The sequence below is a fragment of the Lepisosteus platostomus genome, chromosome 7 (genome assembly GCF_059453375.1).
Source record: "Lepisosteus platostomus isolate fLepPlt1 chromosome 7, fLepPlt1.hap1, whole genome shotgun sequence".
Classification (NCBI taxonomy): Eukaryota; Metazoa; Chordata; class Actinopteri; order Semionotiformes; family Lepisosteidae; genus Lepisosteus; species Lepisosteus platostomus.
Window position 1 is genome coordinate 39,821,211 of NC_142617.1, and position 17,352 is coordinate 39,838,562.

Below are 17,352 nucleotides of genomic sequence, written 5' to 3' on the forward strand. Positions count from 1 at the left end.
TCTAGAGACTTTCAGAAGTAAGAATTTCTTGTACCAGTACATGTACCGGTTACATATAGGACTAAAGTTCAAAGTTCAGTCTAGCAAACCTAAACTGCATTAAGTGTCAATTTATACTAGATTAAATTTGATTTGCTTTTAATTTTAATTTTTTTGATGGAGAAACTTTGCCAAAATTGTGTTCCTTACATTTTGCACAGTCAAGATAATGGTTTCAGACAATACATTTTATTCTATATTAAATGCAGTATGGCTGTCAAGCCTAGTGGCCTATGAGCTTCATTTTGAAAACATCTATAGAAATGCAAGAGCTTAGTTTTGTAAACCCAGATGGAAATTAATTTATCTTACATTTTTATTCAAAACAATTAACATTTGCACCCCTTTATAAAGCTGGGTATTTTACTGTTATTTCAGGTGAAGTACCTTGCTCAAGGGTTACAACAGCAATGTCTCAGGTGGGAGTTGAACCCACAACCTTCTCTTTACTGGTCCAATGCCAGAACCAATGACCAACACTGCCTCCACAGGATGGACTACATTTGTGACAATGGGTCTTGTATTGTATGTAATATGCAATCCTTTCTGAGCATCCAAGGAAAACATGGCAATTGAATTGATATATTTTATTTGTGTAATTCAAGAATGTACAAAAGCTTATCAATAACAAAAACACTGAATATGGAAAAAATGGCCAATTTACAGAAAGACTCCAGCCATCAGCCATGAGGATATCACTCAACCTCAATGGCAGCCCTGGTCATGGAAAGCCCCAAGTCCAATAGGTTCTGTATGTCACTATTAAATCACCAATTTCTGAAGATATAGAACAAGTCCATTGTTGTCAATTATGAAGGCGATTTCATAAAACAGAGAATTTAGGACTAACATTTAAGAACATGTTGGCCTTCAAGGACCAGTGTTCTCTTAAATGAACAGATTACCTGTTTGGTTTTGATATGTTAAAGATCGATTTCATCTCAGGTGACGTAGGAGACTACCTGGATTGGGGTACTCCAGAACCAGGCCTGGAGACTCTGGTTGCGTAGATCTAATTTTTTTTTTGAAAGGTGGGCATTTTTTAGCACACCTGCTGTAAGTGGAAGCATTTTGTTTTGCCTTGGTGAATGTCTGTATCCCGTTGCCACCTTCCTGAGTCTGCTGGTGTACAGGGACCTCTGTACAGGTGGTACACATCACCTGTCCTGCAAATAAAGGACGTCTGAAAACTTGAAAAACTGCTGCATAGTTTCTGTTGCACTTCCTCTAAGCTGAGAAACTGAACGTGCATGGGACAGACTTGAAGCTTGAATTGAAAGCTGCTTGTTTAGAGCAGATGCCTGACAGAACGGACTTGATTGTAACGCTGCCAGAATTACTGCCTCACTGCCTGCATGAAAATGCTCTGCATGGGAGGCCATTCAATGTTTAACATTTAGAGCTAACAATGTACTTTGTTTCCTGTGGGCCAGAGAACAGCTGAGGTGGCAAAAGAAAGTACAGTATTTTATTTCCCCTGTATACCATTTTACCCTTAACAGAGCAGACAGAAGACAACAGAGGTTATGGCAAGAATTCTGCTGGCTGTTGTAGTCTTCACACCTACTGCAACCAGCCAGCCTTTGCCAACTTACACTTGGAAGAGGTGTAAGATCCCACATCAGTGTGTCCGGAGCCTGCTTACATCCGTGCACTAATGCTACCAGGACCGTTTCTATTTACAGGGAGATTATACCCTATACCAACTCTGGAATGTTTTTCATTTTGACATTGTGTCACATTTCATGTTGAAAACTGACCTGTGCTTATTCCCATATTGAGATTGGTTTTGGTAAAATATTTGATCCATTCCATAGCTGGGTGAATCCATTAAACCTGAGTGTTGCATTTCTTTTGTGCATCAGTATATACAATTAATAGACATGTACGTGCGTACCAAAAAGGTTCACACCAAAGAAGAGGAGACCTCGAGGGAATCTAATCCATGCTCACGTACATGAGAATGTGACCTGACTTTGCGCCAGGCACCCTTGCATCTTACAACATCCTTCTCCAGCTTGAACACCCATTTCTAAGTCTTCCGATTCTCAACTTCTGGATTATGAAAAGGGCGAAGTGCACAGTTTATAATGACTGTCTACTCCGCTCTTTCTGTCCTCCTTCCCCCTTCCCTGATGGGAAGATTCACAGTGGCAGGATGACTCAACGAGCATGTGAGGTCCTGAAGTCGGGGGGGGGTCCATCCCTTGTGCACACAGGACCCCCGCCCCCACTGGACTGGCTGGTGCCCCTGTGATCACATGACCTCCCTGCCCAGGGCTGGCAGCCTGAGGGTCTCGCTTGGCCAGCTGCAGGCCAGGGCCTTGGCCTCTCCCTCAGCGTGGCTGAAACGCTTGGCTCTCTCCGGTTTCTCCAGGAAGGCATCCGACCGGTCCGTCTCCGCCTCCCTCTGGCAAGCCCGCTTCTTTCCGACCTCCATGGGGTCGTCTGCCGTATCTGAAAGGGAGGTGGCCCAGTGAGGATCGGCAGTGGCGACGTCGCAAAGTAAAAGGCCTCCAAGCGCAAGGGTGCGAAGTCAGATACACTACTGCCAAGTGTTAGAGCCCGAAGTGCTCAACTACAGCCAGAACATCGCATATTCATACGAACCACTGGTTTTACTTATTCAAATGTTTGCCTAATCAGGTTGGAGCGCAACTCACAATACTATTAAAAAATATACATTTCCTGTCTGCACCTACCTCCAATCTGCCCTAAAAAACCCTCCTCTTTTCTGCCATTTACTCAAGAGTAAAAAATGAACTATTATCATGACTAACCTTTCTTCATAACATTTTTAACTGGAGTAGTTAAAGACCGAGAGGGGGACAGCTTTTGGGAAGGGACTGAAATGCAGGGAGGAGTCTGACTTCAGTATGGCCCCAACAACAGGCTCTTCTCTGATCTCCTCAACATGTCTATATTGTTTATTAAAACTGAGCTACACCACTCAAACAGTCAATACTGTTAATATGAATAAGGTCCTAGAGTGGTGGCAGTTAATGTTGAAATATTATGACAGGAATGAGCATATTCATTATTCCTCCTGAGCACAACACAACAGCAAATGCAATGATCATTCGGGGGTGCTCCCATGGTGACTGGCCATGCATCACTTGTTGCTGGTGCCCACATGCGTCCCGAGCTCGACTGACCTCTGGTGAGCTGTGCGGTTTTCTCCTGCTCGCGGCGCACTTCTCGCATCAGCGCTAGGTTGCTCTCGCTCACCTCCCTGTGGTTCACCATGGGCAGGGGATAGTCCTTACCTGGAGGATCGGAGGCAAGCCACTGCGTCAGGACCAACATTGGGTCACTCTTCCCTCAAAGGCAAACCCTGCCATCACCCGTCCTCACCACGGCAGACGGGCTGCGAGACGTTCAGGGCTCAACCAAGGATCCCTGTCTATCAGCAGACTTCTAACTTACAAATCAAGGGGAGAGTTGCCGTCTTCGTTTGATTTGTTCTCCCCCAAAAGACTGAAAAGCTCATTTTTTAAGCCCTTTCAAAACTTTAAATCTCACTATCCCATTCTGCTGCAGTCCTTTGTGCCTACTAGGCTCTTGCTTTCATCTTTATTGAGAAGCTACACCTTGAAAGGTACAGTGTATCTATTATTAACTAAAGGTTGGAGAAGGCTGGTGACATTCTCTCCATCTAAGAGGACCTGGAGCTGCTAGGTCTCAAGCAAGAAAAAGCAAGAACAGTCTAGGTCTTAAGCAAGAAAAAAAAAGAAAAATCAAGCCAAGGAGAGTACACACAGCATCCTTTCTTCACTCAAAGTTATAAAATGAACACCTAACAGCCCAATAGGCTACATGAGCTAAGTTAGATGCTCTGGTTTGTAAGCTTTATGTTCTTAATTCCCCTTCTGGACAAAATACTTAATTACTTTGGGGTTTCTTGCAAAGAATGGGATGCTATATCTTTATTTGCCAAAAGAAGGCAGTGTTGTTAACTGTGCTCTTACTTTCAACTGTCCTGTTTTGAGGATGCAGTATTCTGGATCATGTTATAGCTAACCTTAGAGATTTCAAGTTCAACATGTTATGCAGTATGCAAAGCTAACATGTCACTCAAATCTTTTCAATGTACATTTTTACAGTTCAGGAGGAAGATGTCAAACGAACCAGAAATCCATTTGAGATCATGAAAGCAGGCCTACCGATGATGCAGCCAGCATCCAGCTGCACTTGCTGGGGGGCAGTCCAGGGCTCATAGATGTACTGCGAAGGGAAGTTCTTCAGCACGGGCAGGTACTTCCTATAAGAAAAGGAAAAGTTAAAGATGCACCATCGTTCACTTCAGCCAAGCACTGGAGACAAAAACACTCAGGAGGACAGGCAGTAGATAAAATGCACCTTATTTTTCAAGTAACTCATTTTGCTTTTATTTCACCTCTTAATTAGACTGGTAATAAGCTGTCCCTATTACCTGACAGCATAGGTCATAGAAAAAAATGGAAGCAAAAAAGGCCTGTGCATCTTTACCAGCTCTAAAGCTCTGTGAGGATGGATCCTGGGGGACAGCCGTGACCTCTGTGCATGCATGCCCCCTGTGAACACCGTTTCTCCTGAATCCCCGATACCTTTCCAGACCCACCTGAGATAGTGCCCCTCGGGGTCGGTCCTCCTGCCGAAACGGACCGGACAGAAGATCCGGGTGTACTGGTGGAAGAAGGCGCTGGCTGAGAGCCACATCCAGTTCCCTGCATTCACACTGTAGTCGGCGTCCAGCAGGTGCTCTTCAAACACCTGACAACCAGGAGCACAGTGAGGAAAGCCTGGGACAGATGGAACTACGTCTTCAGAATTCAACCCTCAAACAGGAAATCAGGCCCTTTATTTAAAAATGTATACCATCACAGCCTGGCCCTGCAGGTCCAACAGGCTTGGTTAACCCCTTAATGGTGGCCTGGTGCATCTGTTATCACAAAGCTGAATTTCACCAATTTACTTAGCTGAACTTATAAACCCATCCTTTTCATATCTGCTCCATAATCTTCTTGAAAATCTCAACTACACTGAAATTGTGTGCTACGATCTGCTGTAAGACTTTACCTGCCATTTAATCCATTATTTTAAGTTTCTAATGTCATAATTTATAAAAACTATTAAAATAAGCAAATCTATAAAATGCCAGAGGTAAACCTTAGAAAAGGCTTCCAACAAACACCACAGACAGTTAATTGAACCATCACACCCACGCTGTGAGCCTCTTCCCTCCTTTGCTACAGTTCAGGTTGTATTTTACTCTTCCAGCTGTGTTCCATCATAGCGAAAAGCATAGAAATAAGGTATGATTAATAAACCTTGAAGGCTGAAGCAATTATGGTACAATGTCTAGCTTACTTAGTTTAACCCTTCAGAGCCAGAATTAACCTCTGGCAGCCTACAATGTAAAGCTGGCCAGTGCTGCAGTACAACAACATAAAAGTTACAAGCCCTTCAATTTATCTGGTCCATATGGTAGTAGCGTATTAATTCAAGGATCTCATTGAGTCGTTTCTCGAAAGAAACCAGGGCACGAGTTTCAACCACATGGCTAGGTAGCTTGTTTCAGACTCCCACAGCCCTTTGGGTAAAGAAGTGCCTCCTATTCTCTTTTTTAAATGCACTTCCACAACATCTTCTCTTTCCCTCTGGTTGAATTTCACTGTTCATTCTGAACTTACGTGTATATATAAGGTCAACCACTGAAATGAGGTTTCCCCATGCCCACTCTACAGTCCAGCCAGTACCTTCATGCCCTCCTCCCAGCTGATCCACAGGTCCCCCCGGGTCAGGAAGCAGGCCACCGCGTGCCGGGCCAGGTGGTGGATCCAGCCCTCCTGCCTGAGCTGGGTCATGATGGCGTCGATCCAGGGGAAACCGGTCCGGGCCTGTGGGGAGCGCAGACACAAACCGGATCAGCTCTTTGCCACAAAGAGCACATAAACATCTCGTAGCCTTTCCCAGCCACGGGTCAGGGGACCCCTAGGAGAATGTCCAGGGGCTCCCCAGGAAGAAATGTTTCACCTACAGGACTTGTAGTTTATAAAGGCAATCACTCACAAAGTTGATCTATTTCGATTTGCTATCTACTTCTGGGCTTGCCAGAAGTGGATCTGGGCATCTGCAGGTAGCATTTCAGTACTTTCCCACTAACCATATTTGCTGCATAATTCAGTTTAATTGTTGAAGTGGAGGCCCCTCATTGGAAGCAATTCACTGAAATGAGGTCCTCCAGTCTAAAAGGCACAGGCCGAGAGCCCCTGATCCATCAGAGCAGCCCATGCTTGAGCTTACTGTCTTCCATCTGTCCAGGGCCTCCTGGTCCTTGTACCAGTCTATCTGCAGGCAGATGGGATTCCCGGCCATCCTGGTGAAGTTGGGGGTGGCTGCAGCCACTGTGTAGAAGAACTCCCTCCACAGAACCTGGCCCTGCAGCGACACTGGCGGCAGGGAGTGGTTCTTGGACTGGAAGGGATTGAAAAGACGCAAAGACTTGACAATGAGTTTGATTCGCATTATAAAACGCAGAGTTAAAGTTATTCAATATGGCTTGGGTTTACTTGCACAACTGATATTCATTATTGCAGGAAGCTTGATTTGAATACACCATAATAATATAACTCTTTCAAGAGGGAGAGAAGGATTCTCAGAGCTCTAATGGTAGTAAAGGTAAGCAGGTTGCAATTATCACTAAATACAAAATTCAGTAAGGCAGTTATTTAGGGGAGATAATCTTTAGGTTTGCTGAATGCTAACTATTTTGTCAAGATGTATAATTTATACTGTAGTATAACGGACTACCTATTTGCGAAGAATGCTACAGCGGTTACTCTCTCTAAATTGCCTGAACCATTTCTAACTCTTGAGTCCATAACACTTAACACTTTTCACACTTAAACTGATTCCAGAAGGAACACAAAGCGTTTGCGACCCTGGGGAAATCATTGTGATGTGTGCTCAGCTGCACATGCTGAAGTGAACTGGGATCGCACTCCTCCTCACCTGCGCATTAATATTAGACAATCTGTGGTAGAACATGCGGACAGACAGACAGCCAAGGCTGAAGTATGGACTGAGCCCAGTTGTGCTCGGCAACAGGGAATTCGGGATTGTCCGAGGTTTGGTGAAATTCTCTATCCATCCCTGAAACAGACAGTATGAAAATCTACATTATATCCTCTTCCAGACACTAACATCAGCACCACAACCATTACTTGCTGGAATATATACATAAAAGAGCATCTGATGACAAATATTGTACGTTGTAGTTATTACATTAGCTCCCAAAACATTTGCAGAGTACCAATGTTTTATGTTTGCATAAATAATACAATGCATCAGCATACAATGCAGGTTGTGCCAACACTGCATGCAAACCAAAAAAATGTATACATCAGTCTCTCCAGGACAACACATCATGTAATAAATAGCGATGAACACAACTTTATTTCTCCCTCAATGATTTTACAACCCATTCTGCAACTTTTAGGATTCGTACAGTTAACTTCATGATGAATTCATTCAACTTTTAGGATAGAAATGGAAGACTCCTCAAAAAGCATCTAACACGAGGACGACTATTTCACACACAAGGTACTCATTTTAAACAACATGCAAATATACTGGAAACTCATACAAGACAAAAAACAGAATGCCCTGAGGAGGATTTAAGTGTAAATAAATGTTTAGACTAAAAAGTATTTCTGATAGCCTTCAGTTTTTTAATGTCAGATGTTTTCCCCTGTATACTTTCCCACTAAGTGGCAGGGAAAGAGCCCCTGCCTTTGTCAGTCCAGTGTACCTGGTTTTGCATGTGCTGCTCCAGTCGCTGCAGACCTTCTGTCTCCCCACCAACCCACAGGGCCTCGGACTCCACCACTATCCCAAGATCCTCCAGGCTAGGCACTCTGTATTTCTCCTCGCTCTCTTCTTCTGTGGGGGTCCTGCACTGACTGATGAATAGTAACAAATATGGTCACTAACTCTCAAGCTTTCTTCCGGGTCCAAGCCAGGACTGTTGTATTAGTACATTATCCTAATGTACCTATCAGTAATCCACTTCAATTGCTATTGTACAAAAAGGAAAAAAAGTTCATACTACCATAGCTCTAAACACACCTCTTAGTTAAAATAAACAATTTAAGTTAAATTAATATGTCTTAACAATGCAGAACAGCATGAAGTATTAATCTTGCATATAAAACTGTTCTGCTTTTCACATTTGAACAGCCATCGAGGGCAACACACAGGTAGGGAAAGAAAAGCACCTGAACTGATAAAACACGGAAGTCCCTGTGTTCCTGATCCAGCATCGAACAGATGCTTTATTTGAGCCACACACCTACCATCCAGGAATGCTCTGAGGCTGCACCCTGCAGACCTGCCCTCCTTACTGCTTAAACCTGCGCTGCGAGGCAGAGCTTAGACACAGACCCAGCAGAGAAAACAGCCTGTAAGGCACCAACCGGTGGGGGGGGGGAGAGAGAAGCACAGATGGCTTTGATCTGGAGCCCTTCGGAAAAAGATTCAATACAAAAATAAAATAAATAAAAGCCCCGCTCTTTCAGAGACATCCTCTACATCCTCTCTTTGATCAGAACAAGCAGTACAGACCTACAACAATGACTAAAGTGCCCTTTTCAGTGTATTTACACAGTGAAATCCATTCACTGCAGGTGTGAAGAGAACCATGTTCATTATTATAAGCAGACAAGGAACATACCAGCAGAATGGACCACGTAACCTGCTGCTACTTTCTACATACTGTGTGTGGCAGCTCTGCAGGACAGTCAATGTAGATACAGATCATGGCGCTAATTTTCTCCACATGGCAAAAAATGTACTAATGCATATGACAGGATCTATGGTCATTTCAATCTACATTTTATTCCCCAAAGTCATACTCTCAAAAAATGAAGTATGCCATCCAGTGGACTGACAATATATACTTATCCATGGGTAAATTGTCCACCAATTTAGGAGCACCAGGCCCTGTACGTACAAATTTCTTACTGGCACGACCGTGAGAGTTACGTATGACAAAGATGGCTCAGTGTGAAGTGAGCCTCTTACAGTGACATTAAAACAAACATGACAAAGGTTACACACAAGAGGAGACCATTCGGCTCATTTAGACGGTTTGGTAGATGGTAGCCTACTATCCTGGAGTTCACCACTACTCCTCCTTAACAGCTTTTCAGAGCACAACCTCGAAGAGTTAGCCAACTGTGCGGTTCAGGCACAGCTGTGGCATGTGGGGTCAGATCTTGAGTTCACACTGCTTTCAGAAGTACCTAGAGTCTCAAAAAAAGCAGCCCAGCAATGGTCAGGCATTTCTTTAGAGCTTGGAGAAGAGACAGCACGACCATTCTCAGTATGAGGAACCGGTTACTGCAGTTCTGACGTTCACTAGCGAGGCACAGTGGGGCTGTGGGGCAGGTCAATCCTGGAATGTGACCACAAGCACCACTCACACTCACACACACCCTGTCTGCATGCATCCAATTTCTGGTCCTGCTGCTTCTTCATTGCCCTGATCTGACCCATGTCCAGTCTCTCCTGTCTCCTCATATCCCCCTCTTATCGCCCTGCACTTCTCCCCTCCAGCATCCCCACTGTGGACCTGCCAAGCTCAGGACTGGACCATCTCTTCCCTCCACTGCCTGTTCACACAGCACCTTTCAGCCTTCTGACTCTCTGCGACTGCTGTGCCATTTATTGCAGTATTTTGTGCACAGCAAAATAGAAACTTGAGCTAGTACCAAACCACTTATTGTACAACGATGTTAGGTACTGCATTTTAAACTTTTTATTTGTACATGGTGTTATTTTTACTAACTAACCCTTAGAAACATTGAGAACTAGGCCATTGTGAAGTGCAAAATCATATTTACGCCTTCCAAATTACTGTACATTACCAATTTCCTTTTCATTTTCCTTCTAAGGGTTAAAGGCTAACAAAGATGCTAAGAAACTCTCTTGGGACTACAGCATCAGCTAAATAAAAATACATTGAATCACAGGTCAAATGACAGTACAGAATTGTTGTACTGTGGCTCCAGTAAGCATTTGCATCCACAGCAGGCAAGCAAATGCTTACTGGAACCTCAGGAGCAGCAATAGCATATGGTGAAGTTCACACATTGCTCATTTGTTTTCAATTTCCATGACCTTCTTTTCAGCTACAAGGGGGTTTTGGCAACATACACATGGCATATAAAGAGCCGATATATGCAGATGGCCACAAAATAGTCCCCCCCCAAAAAAACCCGCAGTTTTGATAATCCAACCTCTGAGCAAAAAGATGCCCTGCGGTGTTTTACCACTTTCCCCCTTCTCCTTGCAGTTTTGAAGATCTTGCGTGAGAAAGTGGGTCTCCCTGGCTGCAAGCCTGCTGCTATGACGCTGAGCTGGACTTTCCCAGACCACCTTCGATCCCCCCCGCTGTGCCCAGTTTTGATTAAATGACTGTGCTTCTGCAGCACACTTCAGGGTTTCCTGATCTCTCCGTCTCCGACCACAGGAGCTCTGCGGCAGTCCAAGAAAATAATTCCTGTACACACACACACACGTCTGCTGTTTACCCAATATAAACAGCTTGCAAAGCCACATCTGTTCACTCGTAGCTTTCTTTCCCAGGTTACAAAAACACTCTCTTACTTTCCCGTTTCGCTTATGACTGACTTCCAACACACTCCGCAACAAAATCACCAAAAACCCGAAGCCCTTTCACTCTGAACAGGAAGATACTTTCTAATAAAGCTAAACGTAAAATAGGAGTTACAGCATAAAAACGTGTTCCCACTGCTCTAAAATGAAGAGTTAGAAAGGATTAAAGGGGGACGATATGGCTTGCATCGGAGGCCTTGGCCATTTATTTCTCAAACCTCCGCTACTTCAGACAGCTAAATCAGAACTAGCCCTGCCTGCAACCGCTGTTCTTCTGACAGGCCGACGGCTAAACGCTGGGACAGCAACTGGCTGCCCTGGCCTTACCAGTTACTCTGCAACTCACAACTGGCAACCCACTGAAGCTAAGCAGGTGTGAGCCTGGTCAGTACCTGGATGGGAGACCTCCTGAGAAAAACTAATGTTGCTGCTGGAAGAGGTGTTAGTGGGGCCAGCAGGTCACCCTGCGGTCCATGTGGGTCCTAATGCCCCAGTGTAGTGACGGGGACGCTATACTGTAAACAGGCGCCGTCCTTCGAATAAGACGTAAAACCGAGGTCCTGACTCTCTGTGGTCATTAAAAATCCCAGGGCGTTTCTCGAAAAGAGTAGGGGTGTAACCCCGGCGTCCTGGCCAAATTTCCCACTGGCCCTTACCAATCATGGCCTCCTAACAATCCCCCCTCTATGAATTGGCTACATTACTCTGCTCTCCTCCACACTGATAGCTGATGTGTGGTGAGTGTTCTGGCACACTATGGCTGCTGTCGGATCATCCAGGTGGGGCTGCACATCGGTGGTGGTGGTGGTGGTGGAGGGGAGTCCCCATTACCTGTAAAGCGCTTTGAGTGGAGTGTCCAGAAAAGCGCTATATAAGTGTAAGCAATTATTATTATTATTATTACCGAAAGTCCTCGCGTGTGATCCTCCGTGCGGGCGTCTCGGGGGCTCCCAGGAGGGCGAGCACATGCAGAAACTTCTTGTACGTCAAAGGAGCCTCCCCTCCGTTCGCTTTGATGATCCTAGACAGAAGTAAAACAAGTGAGAACAAAATCGCAAAACCAGAAAGAAACCAAAAAACGCACGAAACGCCTACACCGCGAGCGCCGCCGGTTTCAACCATCTCAGGAGTTCCCGTTTTTCCCGCAAGACCACAGCAAAGGCTGATGCCTACGGAATGGTTTCAAGACGCAATGAGATTTAAATGTAGTGCTGTGCTCCTCGCTGACATACGAATAAGAAAAATGGGCTGCAATAAAAAGCACTAAATGGGCTACAATGCACGATCTGTTGCAATGCATGGATGGCTGTGAATTCATTAACCCATAAGTACAAACTCCACGAAACCAGGTAACGGACAAGGAACAAAGCAGCCACCAGAAGCGGAGAAAATCCAACGACATCCAGGCGCTCACAGACTCGTTCAGGAAACGAAGGCCGAGAGCAGTGCATGTTGATTTACAGCACAGCAATCAACCAGATATGAGGGTCCATACCTCTGGACATCGTAGAGGGTATGTGCCACACAGGACTGGACACTGAAGCCCATCTCCTGGCCCAGAGCTCGGATGTCGTCGTCCAGGCGGGTGAAAAAGGGTTCCACCTCGGTGTCGAAGGTGACCTGGGTGATGCCCCACTGACGGACCTTCTCCCGCAGAACCTGATCGTAGCGGCCCTGCACCACGTACAGCCGCGAGCCCAAGGCAGCCAGGCTGCGCTGCAGGTCCTGCAGGCTCTGCAGGATGAAGCGCCAGCGCAGGACGCCGCGCGCCATCGCTTCTTCCATGAATGCGCGGTCCAGGATGAACACAGGGTACAGCACCGCCGAGGACTCCAGGGCCCCCAGCAGCGTGGGGTTGTCATGGAGACGCAGGCCCTTCCGGAAGAGGTGGATGGTCCTGTGAGTCATTATGATGTCACTTTGACCCCACCCCAGTGCAGCCAGATGCTACAGGACAGGAGAGAGAGAGGGCGGAGCCAGTGAGCGCCTGTGAATGATTGACATTAATGATAAATAGTAATAAAAAACATTAATAACCTTTAAAACTGGCACTCCATAAAACAGCTGCTTTGGCACAAAGCAAGTTACTAAAGTTCAGAATGATCCCTGATCGTAATCAGTTTTGTATGAAAAATGATAACCACTGCCGAGTACTAAGATATACTAAAATCCCACATACAACATGACATGTGGAACATATCTGAAAGATACCCCCCAAAAAATGTTCTTACATTTTTCCTACAGCACTCAGGTAACAATTTAGGATCATGCTTCATAGAATTCGTCCTTGTCTTTATCATCGATTCCAAGACCAAGCAATCCAAAGTCCTACTTCTTCCCAGAGAAACAAACTTCAGGACATGCGAGGAGCTAAACCCTCGACCGGGATGGGAACAACAGGCCAGCAGTGTCAGCCAGGAAGGCACGGCCCTCCGTTTGAGAGACTCTGATCTGCCGTACGCGTGGGCGATCCAGAGTACGATCTTGAGGCCGAGAGCGTCCCATGTGCAGCGGGAATGTGTGACAAAGCCCCTTGCTCTACACTAAGCTCTGGGCTCACCTCGGCACGGGCAGATCAGAAGGGCTTTAGAGTTCTCCGACCCCGCCAGCTGACTCAGAGCCTAAAGCGTGCTGGTCGGTCAGTGGCTCACATTAGGGAGACTTACAGTAGGGCCTGAAGACTGTGTGTGTGGGGAGTGAGGACTGAAGGCAATACGTGCTCAAACTGGGATTTCAGAATCCATACGGCATGGATAACGCGAATGGACTGCAACACAAACAAAACATGCACACGACATCGCTCAGGTCAGAAACCAATGTCACTCCTCATTGCCCCTGGTCGCACGATAGACCCGACGAAACGAAAACTTGCGCGACAATGACGCTCCTCGTTTCTTCTGCAAACCCGTGAACAACACGCCACGCCAGGTACACACTCTTAATCCTGAATTATACACGCACACAATAGCGCCAAATCACACCAGTGCACCTGTAACAGCAACTGACGTATAACCTTTTAAACAGGGCGGACACGTTTTAGACAGCAGTGAATTGTTCTATACAGACGCACTCGAGTGCTGGAGCCCCGCTATGAAAACAAGTTACGATTTTCTGTTATTTTTTTTCCGGTTTACAGTTTGAGGATGCGTCATGCTATACCTTACTCAGTAAATATGAGGACAGTACTAAAAAGCAAAACAAATTGACCAGTCTCCCTCGCCATCGCAACGAGGTGCACAGACTCGAAAACATTAACCCCTTAATGAGAAAAGCAAATTGCAGTACTTTACAGCCATGACCCCCGTTTCTGACTGTACTACTGCTGACAGCAATAAAGGGGAAACTAGATAACCTTTTTAACTCGGAAAAAAAATTGGGTTATAACAAAAGGTTTGCTTAAGACCTTTTCCGAGACAAAGATCCTGACCCCACGCTTCACCACTAATGGCTACTTCTCCACTACCCCTTTCCCAAGTGAAGCTAATCTAGCTGCATTCTAAATTAAACAACAAGGATACTCGGGTAGGGACTGCCTGGGTCGAGTTATCGCACCATGGACCGTGCATGCATAGTGCTAAAAAAAAGAAATGCTCGCAACCGGATTTGTGACCCAGGTTAAACACCGTTTGTCCGCAGATGTGCGTGACTCACTGAAGATCGGGTGCAGTCGGCGGAGATTTCGCCTGTACCCCGTGGATAGCGCCGAAAACTGTCAGGTATAGAGACGAGAGAGAGAAGAAACGCAAGTTGATGACTCCTCCTGCCGTCGTATGGCTCTTCAGCTGGGTGAGCCCATTCCTTCGCCAAGTGCCGAATTAGTAAATGGATGCTGACAAGCGCCACTGCAATTCCAAGGACGATCGGTGCGGGTGGGGGAGAAACAGCAAGGCAGAGTCCCCCATGCAATTCTAAGTATCCCCTTTCAAAGCCGACGTCAATATGCTGTCAGGGTACACCAAAGGACACCGACATTAAATACTTTTTCTGAATCAAAGTCTGAACGGAGATGAAAATGCTTTTCACTCCCGAGACCCCCCAAGAAAAACAAGAAACACCACTAACCGTGCAAACGCAATGATTTGTCAACAACCTCCACTTCGCCCCCCAGGCATCAAGATTAAAATGCTATTGGTTCAAATCCGGACGGGGATCTGTCAATCACACGAAGGTTCGCTGGGTTCGCCTACTCCGGGCAGTGAGGGTGGGGAAGGAGGGACTCCAATACATCACCCACTGGATGAGCGCCTAAGTGCTCGAACCCTCTGACACACATGATTGGCTAACTACCCTGTCAGTCATAACACTTACCCGCCCATTTCCCCCCTTCCCCAAAAAGCTACACCTTTCTAACCCCAAGGGCAATTCATATTTCGAGATTTGCCATGTTTCAAAGTAGTTTTTCCTTGGTTCAGAACTGTATCAACTATATAGATTAGTTTTTAGTAGTAAAGGCGTTGTCAATATAGAGTAATTAGCAAGCAATTCACAAATAAAAATTCTGCTGGATCTTAATATTTAATACGGGGGGGAATCAGCAGACTATTTCTGCACCTGGGTATAACCATTTCTTGAAAATTCAGATTTCGTTATTAGAGGGTCTACGGATCACCTTTGGTTTATCTATAATTTCACCTGGTTTTAAATTCTGAAAAAAAACACCACTATTTTCAGTTCTTCAGTACAATTCTATAATAGGCACTGGGCAGGAGACAAAGCGAAGAATGGGAGATTGTAGGTAAACGTGACAATAACAGAAGTAGGTCAAACCTGTAAAGTAAGAAAGTAGGTCAGTTTCGCTCCCACTAGTGGCGAGCGAGCGCCGGCGCGTCTCTGCACGATTCTCCGATTTTACTTTGTTCCTCCGCGCCGCTCGGATTCTCTCAGGCATAAACCGAATCCTCATGCAGAGAGTAAAAATAGCTCGGCGCCTTATTTTTAGCTCAAAACAAACGACCGAGGAGGACATAACGGTGACGAAAAGAAGCTTCCTCTTTTTTTAGCGCACATCAGTCATCATCACCTGCGTCGTACTCGCATTGACACCGGCTTCAAGACAGTCACCGTTCCTTCAGTCCTGCTGACATTTCTTCCTGCAGCCTTGGAAGGAATGAATCTAAACTCCCTTTTCTTTCCTTCTACGTTCTTAAAGGTTCATAGATCGCCCCCTCCACTGACAAAGTCAGCGTTCAAAAAACACCTTCTCATCTGTTCTTAATAGGATACAGATGCGCTCTTTTCTTATAAAAAGAAACTCTCATACTGTACCAGGAACAGCAGCTTATAATATCTGTTTCTTTTCTTCCCAGTTCACACACAGCGAGCAAGGGTTTGGCAGTCGGAGCAGTGTGGCATGGGGATCTTGGTAACAGCCCCCGAGCCAGGCAGGTTCCCAGTGAGTCACGTTGCAAGCTTCTGTGCTCAGACTTAGCCTACCCCCCCCCCCCTCCCCCTGTGCCTTCTCCTACAAACAGCCAGAAACCTGATAGCCCTGGCTCGTGTCCCTCTGCTTATCCCCCTGTTTTGGGGTGGAACCCTCTCAGAAGAAAGCTAGATAGGAAAACAAATCTCTCTCGTGACACCCCCTCCTTGTCTGTCCTCCTCAGAACCACTCAGCAAGACAGTAGGAAAGAGAGCGCAGCAAGAGAAAAGTGTCAGAGGATTAAGAGAGCTGAGGGATTCATGCCACAGAGGCTGCAGTGCAGGCGTTACCCTGCTGATCTGCATGGTGTTTAGCAACAACAAACAACACTGGTAACATGGCGAACAGGGGCAGGGTGTCAGTATAGTTCCCACCACAGAGAAGACGTGCATTTTCACAAGAAGAGCTGTCCTACGCTTAAAGCAATGCGATGGCTCAAGGCGTTTGCTGGACTAATACCGTCTGGTAAACAACTCATCTCAGGGGCTCCCTTTGAAGCAGGAAAAGGATGCCACGGCTCACAGAAATACGCACCCTTTTCAAAATGCGCCATTGCGAAGCTGAACCGACAACGTTTTCAACAGCTGAGCTGCGCAGTTTTGTTTCCACTGGCCTGCTCTGCGTTTTGCCCCATGCAGACCCGTCACAATGTGTTTACAGTGGAACATTTCTCCATTGCCCCTCAGGTCAATAAACATTCTTCCAGTGCTCATGTATTTCATTTTACACAGCTGAAGCAACAAGGGCATAAAAATAAACAGGCAGCACAGTGGCACAGTGCTTCCCAGTGTTGCTTCGTAGTGCAGGGCCCAGGGTGTAATTGCTGGAGTGGATAACGGGCTTTTCTCTGGGTGCTCCAGTTTCCTCCCACAGACCAAAAACCATACTGGTAGGGTGACTGGCTTCTCGGAAAATCGGCCCTGGTGCAAGTGTGTGCACCTGTGTCTAACCTACGATGTACTTGTGTCCTGTCAAGAGCATGTTCAGCCTTGTGCCCAGTGCTCGCTGGGATAGGCTCCAGCTCTCCCACGAGCCTGTACTGGATAATGTGGTTGGAAAATGGACAGATGGGTGAAGAGCATAAAACCAAAGAACAGGGTTATAGTTCAACACAAACCAGAGGGTGCAAGTGGAAACTACATGGCCGTGCTTTAAAACCTAGGACGTTAACAGCTAACTGCAATGGCTCAAACTCAGTGCACGTCTGCATTATGCACTTTTTGCATGGTCTACCA

The 17,352-nt window shown here is 46.0% G+C and overlaps 1 protein-coding gene across 7 annotated transcripts in view; it reads right to left on the minus strand.

Annotated features, from left to right (window-relative positions):
• Window positions 1-611: 611 nt before the first annotated feature.
• Window positions 612-17,352, minus strand: part of cry4 (cryptochrome circadian regulator 4) — a 43,650-nt gene continuing 26,909 nt past the window's right edge. For 4 of the 7 annotated variants that reach the window (XM_088640267.1, XM_088640265.1, XM_088640262.1 and 1 more), the window contains exons 2-11: window positions 12,194-12,645; window positions 11,603-11,719; window positions 7,832-7,982; window positions 7,033-7,173; window positions 6,325-6,495; window positions 5,778-5,918; window positions 4,640-4,791; window positions 4,203-4,300; window positions 3,195-3,305; window positions 612-2,496 (exon numbers count right to left, since the gene is read on the minus strand). In XM_088640267.1, coding sequence (XP_088496393.1) covers window positions 2,297-2,496; window positions 3,195-3,305; window positions 4,203-4,300; window positions 4,640-4,791; window positions 5,778-5,918; window positions 6,325-6,495; window positions 7,033-7,173; window positions 7,832-7,982; window positions 11,603-11,719; window positions 12,194-12,606 — 1,695 coding nt within the window. In that variant the 5' untranslated portion in view covers window positions 12,607-12,645 and the 3' untranslated portion in view covers window positions 612-2,296. The other 3 variants (XM_088640264.1, XM_088640266.1, XM_088640263.1) reach the window with 3 other exon arrangements.